The sequence below is a fragment of the Acanthisitta chloris genome, unplaced genomic scaffold (assembly GCF_000695815.1).
Source record: "Acanthisitta chloris isolate BGI_N310 unplaced genomic scaffold, ASM69581v1 scaffold43655, whole genome shotgun sequence".
NCBI classification, from domain to species: Eukaryota; Metazoa; Chordata; class Aves; order Passeriformes; family Acanthisittidae; genus Acanthisitta; species Acanthisitta chloris.
In genome coordinates, this window is record NW_008676203.1 from 8,538 (window position 1) to 17,272 (window position 8,735).

The 8,735-nt window shown below is 48.5% G+C and overlaps 1 protein-coding gene across 1 annotated transcript; it reads right to left on the bottom strand.

Annotated features, from left to right (window-relative positions):
- Nucleotides 1-7,953: 7,953 nt before the first annotated feature.
- On the bottom strand, nucleotides 7,954-8,644 carry LOC103803464 (chromosome unknown open reading frame, human C9orf69). Its single transcript, XM_009076021.1, has one exon. The coding sequence runs from the start codon at nucleotides 8,485-8,487 to the stop codon at nucleotides 8,068-8,070; it is 420 nt and encodes a 139-aa protein (XP_009074269.1). The 5' UTR covers nucleotides 8,488-8,644; the 3' UTR covers nucleotides 7,954-8,067.
- Nucleotides 8,645-8,735: the final 91 nt, after the last annotated feature.

Here is an 8,735-nt window from a genome sequence, read left to right on the forward strand (position 1 = left end):
TTTCTCTGCATTCAGCCCTTTCACAAGGTGGGAACCTGAGCACCATTCAAACCAGCAATCTCTGTGCAAACCACCCCTCTGCCCCTGCACGGAGCAGTGAGTGCACTCCCCTGCTCTGGGCAGCCAGAAATACATCTCTTCTGGTGATTTCTGACCTGCAAAGCCCTGACAGCAGCCCCCTAAGAGCTGCAAGAGCTACTTTGCAACTCAGGCTCCCAATGCACCCAGAGGAGCTCTTTGTACAGTGTCTTAATCAGTACATAAAATGCTTTCAGTGAAATGCTGCCTTCTTCTGTTTATTTGTCACAACTGATACTCTGGTGAACAGTAAATAGGAAATTTGTTGGCAAATCAGCACTAGCAGCTCGGTTCGTTAGGAAGGGCAGGAGAACTGTGCAAACCCCATTGTGCCTCATGCTGGACCCTCAGCCCTTGAGGCTCAGCAAGTTGTGCAAATCCTGAAGGCACATAAATCTCTCCTAAACAACCTGGCAAAACCCAAGACAGCTCATGGTTATGTAATTCTGAGCAATTCTTCTCTTATTAAAAGGCTGTGGGCTGCTGAAATCAGTGTTTGCATGAGAACTCACCATCAGTTTTGCTAAGAAAACTTCACCCTGAAAATCCAGGCCCTTCAGCCTCTCCCCTCTCCTGCCCCATCCCCATCCCACTGCGTTGCACAACGCTGGTTTCATGTTTGCCACCAGACAGTTTGCAGTCAGCCTCACATGGAAAAGGAGGAAGTCACAGTGCCTACATTGCTCAGAACTGCAAGCAAACGCGTTTCCAAGAAACTATTAAGCAGTGCTCATTTGAAGTTTAAATGAGAAAGAAAAAAAAAAAAAAGGAAAACTTGGAAGGATTTTTTTTCTTGGCTCAGAGCTTTTTGTGAAATTCAGATTTGCAGTGAAACATGGCCAGGCAGTATCAGTGATGCTGCACACAGTGGTGTGCTGTCTCAGGCTGTGACACATCCAGGGGATCCAAATAATCTCCAGTGCCACCCACCCACCTACCAATCTCTTCCCTGGATGTTGTCCCTCTTCAGCTGGGCTGCAGGAAGAAGCAGTGACCCACAGGGACCCACAGCCCCAAGGTCACAGCCTGGCACCCCAACAGGCAGGATGGGAAGGGGCTGCAGGTGTGTGGGCACAAGTTTTCTTCTGCTGAGCCTGCCTGACATCACTGCCAGGCTCTGCCAGCTACTTCCCCAGCCCAAGTCCTCCCTGCTCCATCCCTGCATCACCCCCCAAGTCACCTCTGCTGTCTGGGGTTGGTTTTGGCCCCAAATCGCAGAGTCAGGGTCAGCCTGTGCTCAGCCAGGGAGTGAGGTCCAGGGCTGTGTGGGTCCCTGTGCCCAGGGCTGCTGGCAGGGCACCCGGCAGGGCACAGAGGCTGTGTGAAACACTCCTTTGTGCAGCACACAGCAGCAATTGTTCCTCAGGAGGTTTGCATGGCCCAGGCCACTGTCCCCCGGCGGCTTCAGACACCCTTGATGTCAGAAGAAATGAAGAGGCAGCGTTAAAGTAACAGCATTAGGCTCTTAACATACACATGGCTGTGATTTCTGTTTTAAACCATTGCTCATTTTTAGAGCCAGGGAGATAAGACTCCTCTGCATTAAAAAAAAAAAAAAAGCTCTTTGCCCATCTAAATTCTCCCCATTACCGAGCAAATGGTTTGCAACAACAAATTTATTCCGCAGCGTCTCCTGTGCTCTTTTTTGTTTGAAAAAGGCACAAACAGATTGTGATTTTCTCTAACAGATTCACCATCTGGGAAATTTTTCATGCAGCTCCTTTCCTCACTGGGAGCAAGTTACTCAGAGGGGAATTCCCAGCAGAGAGCAGACTCTGAAGGGATGGGTTCATTCATTTAATTAGCATGCATAATCTCGATGTCCTTACTCAGGCAAAACTCTCACCAGGGCCAAGGGGAGAAGGATCTTTTTTTTTTTCAAGAATCAGCTAAGGACTTTGGTATTTGTCCCTTGGTGTTCCATACAGTATTTTCCTTGCAGGGAAAAGTTGGCTTTTGGATGTATTAGAGGCTTTGATTTACTACAGTCTTATGCACCCAAGGTCAGGATGTGGCCCCTGCAGGCTCCATCACAAGGCTGAGTGCTGGCAGGAGCTGAGCTGGCAGTGCAGGAGCAGCTCCTTTCACACACTTCCCCGGCTGGGGAACATCCCACGGCTTTGGAGCACATTCTCTGCAGCCAAGGGAGTGTGGCGTGGAGGTCACTGGGGGAAAAGGCTCTCCAGAACTCAACATGCATCAGCACAGGGAAGTGTCCTGTTTCTACAGCTCTTGTGCAAGTGACGTGGTCTGGTTTTCCCCTCAGCAGACGAATTTATCACTTGGGGAGATGCAGGAGATACAGTGATGCTCCTTTCATCTATGTTACCTTAAAGCTACTCCTCTGGTAAATCAGCCTTGGGGCTCAGCACACACAGAGCCTTGATCTGCAGCCACCCAAGAGCAGAGCTGGGAGCACCCCCTGCCAGCCCAGCTCTGCTCTCAGCACAGTTTTGGGAGCTGCATCCCCTGCCAGCCCAGCTCTGCTCTCAGCACAGTTTTGGGAGCTGCATCCCCTGCCAGCCCAGCTCTGCTCTCACCTCAGCACGGTTCTGAGAGCTGCACAAGATCTCACATTGAACAATTTTCACTGGCTCATTACTGGACAAAACTTCACTTTGAACTGACGTTTTCTGGGCACGACGAGTGCTTTGAAGCAGGAAGACAAAATTAGTGCTGAGAGTTGGCAGGTGAAGAAATGACAGGGTATTTTTTGCTTTCCCCCAGCAGCAGAGCTGTCCAGGAGCTATGGAAACCTTGTTTGGCTAAATAAAAACGCAGAAAGATAACAAGGCTTCATATTTTCCAGCAATGTGTTCGCTGGAACACTGTGCTATCTGTGTGTGCTGGAGGCTCCAGCACAACCAAAGCAGCTCCTGAAAGCAAATGTGCTGTGCACCACAACTGGTAGTCAGTGCTGACTCCTACCTCCCCAGGAGGGAGAGAAATGAAATCAGTGGCGTAGGAGAGCCCTGGGGAGAATGACAGTGAGCTCTCAGGCAGGTGAGGGGCTGCACACCCTCCAGTCTGCTCTTGGTGACATTTGAGACTTAACAACTGTAGATCAGGTCAAAACTTGGCCTCAAAACTCCCTCTAGGAACTGGGCAAACAAGTTTATTCCCCAGGAGATGCCAAAGGCTCCAGAGATACACTTCAAAACCACATGAACAATAGAAAATTCACATTTATATACATTTATATGCATTCCTGAGCCTTTTGTTGTGCTTGAGGCTGATACTGCTCCAGCCACACAAACACATCTCCAGCTTGGCCTGCAATGGTCCTCTCGGTGCTGGTTCTCTCAGCCTGTGCTCCCCCAGCTCCAACCTCCCCAGTCACTGCAGAGCAAGTCCTGTCCAGCATCTGTTTTAGGGCTTTCCTTTCCACACAAGAACAATAGGAATGACAAAGTCCACCAGAGTAGGGATATTCCTCTAATCCCATAGGAAACGTCACAACTGTGTCCTGAAACAATACAGCTCTGCACTGCAAGCTTAGCTCCACCAAGGAAAGGAGGAAAGAAGGCACCTGACAGTAATTAACTGCTGTGGATTTGATGGGAAGTGACAGCTCCTTCCCATCACTCCAACACCCACGGTGGGTGGGTGACACAGCTCCTAGAGCCAGCAGTGAGGAGCTGCTCCTGGCTCTGCTCAGAAGTTACTGCTGAAGGACCTTTCAAAGGGGTTAAAAGAGGCATTTTACTCAACTCCCAGTGATGCTGCTGAGGCATCACCACAGAGGGACTCGTTCTCCTCCACCCTGAACTCGTCCTATTTCATACAATCCCAGAATCATTGAGGCTGGAAAATGCCTTCAAGATCACCAGGTCCAACCTTCAACCAGAACTGCACGTTGGCTGCCATTCCATCACCAGGAGGAGGATCCAGGCCATCCCCACAGCATCAGAAGATGAAATCCTTCCTTTTTCACCAAGCAAATCCATCCATCAACATGTTAAACAAACAAGTTTAATGTAGGTGGCATGTTTCATACAGAATCCTGCAGGCACCCAAAACACCAGCTGGTGCCATGTTCTGAGGAGCTAACAAGGTGAAACTCCAACACTTCAGTCTCGTTCATGAATTCGCAGGCACAGCAACAGGCCAAGGAAGCTTCCAGCTTCACCACCACATGGATCAACAGCCCCAGGCCCAAGCTGGAATTCCTCTGGCACCCAAACACCTGGGAAGCTCTGGAGGGAGCAGAACTAATGGGAGAGTCTCCAAAGGGTTGGGATAGACATATGCCTCCCAAATCAGTATTCCTGGTATTTTTCCTAATTGCTCCTCAGGCCATTTTTAACCCAGTAATAAAATAGTAATATTTAAAGTAAAGAGAGGGAGGAAGCAAAGAAGGGAGGGAGAAAGGGAGGGAAGGAAAGAAAACAAACCATCTCTCTCATTGTTTAGGATGGAATTGCCATGAAGGAATGCTGAAATGAAAGGTTCAATGAGTTATACAGTAAAAGGAGCCTGATCCATCCCTCCCAGCACTGATGAATTTGGAAAGGGTCAAAACTCCAAAAGAACATGAATTTCCCCCACTGGGGCAATTTGCAACTGCATAACATGAAATATTTCTGGCAAACCTCATTATAAGCCACTTGTTTGGCTCCTAAAAAGCAGAAAGTTGAGCTTCCCCTTACTTGTGTTCTCCAAAGATTTGTGTTTCCCCTTTAATCAAAATGCCAAGTTTTTCAGTTAAACTGAATGGGGAAAAAAGTTTACTCTTTGCATAAACTTAATACAACATTCACTCTGCCTCTTTCTCCCTCCTCCCTCAGTTGTGACTTGGCTTCCCTTGAGCTTGTAAGAAAGTTTTAGAATCTCGGTTCCTTGAGAAGAAAATACTTCAACAAAATAGCCCTAAAAGCTTTAAAAAAAAAAAAATTTAAACCCAATGAATTTACATTCTGAACCATTACCAAGATCTTGCAATCTCCTGGGGATGTTGTGAGGTTTAATTAGCTCCAGTTGGAAAACGCCTTGAAGAGGAAAAGTGCCAAGTATTGCTCTGCTCAGGTAGAGCTAAAATATTCCTATTATTACATCACAAAACAAATAATTTGACAATTAACTCCTCTTCCTCGCCAGCATGACCTCAAAGGGACCTCACCATGCCCACCAGACTGGTAGGATCACACCACCTGAGTGCTGCAAAGTGTCCAAGTGCTGGTAATGACCAAACATGAGTTTTTTGAACTTCACAGAGCCTTTGAGATCTCCTCAACTGCTTAATCTTGGGGTTGTCCATGAGCCATGGCAGACCTGAGCTTCAGGGCGTCTGGCTGTGGGTTCTTGGCCACCTTTGTACAGACAACTGGAGAATCACTTCCCACTGTCTTCTAAGCAGCTTAGCCCCAAGGTCTCTTTTGAGGAACACACATTTAGCAGGTGCTATCTTGGTAAGGACATGCCATTTTCCCTTGGGATGCAGTATTGAATCTGCATGCAGAGAGCCCATGGGAACTCTGAGCAGCAAAATTGGCTTTATTGAAGTAAGATGTCAAAGTGAGGCTTAACCAAGTCTGATGACAAGGTTCAATCTACTACTTCCTTCACAGAGGACATGATAACGATCCAAAGCTCCCAAGACAGGATTTTAATGCTCTGTGACACAAGGTTATGTGCAATATCAGTCACTTACCAAAACCTGCTGTTGGTGAGGGGCCTGTGAGCCTCAATGAGTCACTCTGAGAGGTGTCCCAGCTCAAGGGGAGATTCCCACCATGCAGGAGCTCAGGAGAAGCTCGATCAGGCTGTCATATTTATGGAATAAAAAGTGGTTGGCACATAGTCAAATTACATGTGATGAAAAAGGTACAACATGAGACTCCTTGTACCCACAACCTCCTTCATCCCTGGCTCAAATTAGTGCTGGAAGAAGCACCTGCTATTCATGTGTTAATCGCATGATCACTGCTGTGCTTTACAAGCTCATACACATCAAAGCTCCCTGTGTCACCCTGTTCCTGTGGGGGTTTTCAAAGAACAGCTTGAAACTAGAGAAGTTCATGACCTGGTGACAGCTCAGACATTTACTTCCTTCAGAGCCTCAACCAAACCACCACCAGTATGGCCAAGCAGCTGAAAGTATCCAGCACAGAGCATCAAGCTGTGGGGAGGCAGCAGAGCCCACACACACACACACACCACGGATCATCCTTGACTCGAGGAGTGCTGAAGCACAGCTACTCCAAGGTGAAACAAGGTCTCTCCATCCCAGCAGCCTCCAGGCTGTGCCTCCTGCACAGGACAAGGGGATCTGCTCCTGGCTGTGTCCCACCAGGCTCCTGGCTGCTCTCTCAGCTCACACCAGGGCTGTTTCCTGGCCATCTGTGACAGGTTTTCTGCAGGAATTCTTGAGCAAATCCACCCCAGGAGTCTCAGAGTTTCCACACCAGCGCTGCAGTGCCCCGGGCTGGCAGCTGTACTGGGGAGGAAAGCACTGGGCTGGGAGTTACTGGGGATTCTCTCTGCCCACAGAGCTGTAGCTCAGAGGTGCAGGACACTCGGGACCTGTGGTGCAGAGTGATCCCAGAAAAGGCTCTGGGAAGCCTTTGGGAGGAAACTTCCAGAGCAGTTTGTGACAGATGCTGGTGCTGCATCTTCGCTGCAGGAACAGCCTTTGGCTCTCTTGGGGCTGATCTAAAGTTCACACCACCATGGCCTGTTATGATCAGCTCTGCCTGTTCAGCTGCATCCCCTGTAACTCAACAGTGAGAGAATTTCTGGGCTCCACACAGAAGTTTCTAAACCTACACATCACAGTATGTCAGCAAAAGCCTGCAACACTCCCAAGCTGCAAGGTGAAGCATCTTTCCCTGTGTGCAAACCTGCTTGTTCCCAACCACACTCAGCTCTGACAAAAGAACAGTCACGTAATTCCAGTCTTGCTTCTTCCACTGTGATTGACCCCAAAGAATTCAGCGAAAGAGCAATATTCCATTATAAGGAAAAGCAAACAAACAAAATTAGAGTAAAAATAAACTTTAGGCCGATTCTGGGCTCCACAAATAGTTACAGTGACATTTCATATCAAGATCAGTAAAGCTAAGCCTAATATCAACTCTCTTTTTGAGCTGAGGTGACCTCCCTCACTGAATTTGTGCCATTTCAGACTGCACTCACCTCCAATCTCTCCTAGGTAAGACAGTCTCACCTCCCCACACTCCGTGAGACAGGAGAAGCTCTGTGAGAGAACTGGAACTAATCAATCCAGGGAAAAGCAGAACCAAATGCCAAGATCTAACCACTAAGGATCACTCCAATAGGTTCCCCTTAATCACTGCAAAATGAGGACAGATTTGCCATGACTGGGAATTTCAAGAGCACATGACACCAAACCCTGTTCCCATCCCTCCCCTGGAGAGACTCAGTTACTCAGCACTAAGTGCCTGGAAAGGACAAAGCCAACCAAAGCTATAGAATCACCTTAAAGTGGATGGAACAGCACAGGAGCAAATGTATGTCTTGCACAGGACTAAAAATAAACCAGGAAAAAACCCAACCCAAATCCCTACAGCTTGCTGGATTTGGTCCCATATTCTTAGTAAGGAATATGCAAATGCAAACTACATCCAGGATAACAAGTCCAGTAAGATATGTATTACATGGCTGAGACATTAAGGAACATTGTTAGAAGAAGGATGAAGATGGATTAAGGGTGTGGGGAGGAAAGTTATCTCCAGACAAATCCTTGCCTTTTCCATACCCACAGGAACAGCAGCAAAACAGGCTCCAAAGTACTAAAACCATCTCATATTAACCTGCTCTGTGCAAAGAACAAAACACCTATTAAGAGCTGCACTTTGCTAACAAATGGCACCTTGAAAAGACCCAAATTCCAGACACAAAGACACGAAATCCTCGATTAAAATCAGCACTGATCAAGAAATTAATTTCTATGCAAAAGAAAAGAGGCTACTGACACATTTTGGGGTGGAAGAAAAGTCACCTCCCGAGCCCACATGCGCTTGGTTTTATTTACATATCCACAAATACCATGAAACACCAGCCCAGGCCCCCCACCAGCAGCATGGTCACATGGATCCCATAGATGAGCAGTTCATTCATGAGGCTGAAGTCCACACGCCTCCGCCCCAGGAGGAGGAGGATGATGGAGAGTTTGTACTGGAAACGCAGGAAGATGCGGATGCCAAGGTACTGAAGGCAAAACAGGATGGAGAGTGCCACCCAGAGGATGGAGGTAAAGAGGCTGCAGCTGAAGTACAGCAGGAACCGGATGAAGCCGTACATCCATCGGGACTTGAGATAGATGTCGAAGTTGTTGTACTTGGTGCGCACCAGGTGGCTGGTCCTGACGGGGCCACAGGCCGAGTGCAGGCAGGTCGTGTGGGGGCCGTGGAACGAACGCACCCGCCGCGGGATGGGGATCACAGGCATCAGGCACCACAGCCCTCACCGAGCCCCAGGGCAGGACTGACAGGACACATATCAAACGGCAGCCGGCAGGGGGGAAGGGATCCCACAGCCCGGGAATGCTAACTCGGTGCTGAGTTTCCAGGAAGGAAGAGACCTGCAGGATGGGAGAAGGAAACAGTTAGAGGAAGGAACCGTTGGAGGAGGCCACGAAGCTGATCAGAGCACTGGAGCACCTTCCCTATGAGGACAGGCTGAGGAATTTGGGGCTC

What these genes read in the sequence shown, in the direction of transcription:
- LOC103803464 (XM_009076021.1), bottom strand. Translation starts at nt 8,487, where the DNA reads ATGCCTGTGATCCCCATCCCGCGGCGGGTGCGTTCGTTCCACGGCCCC.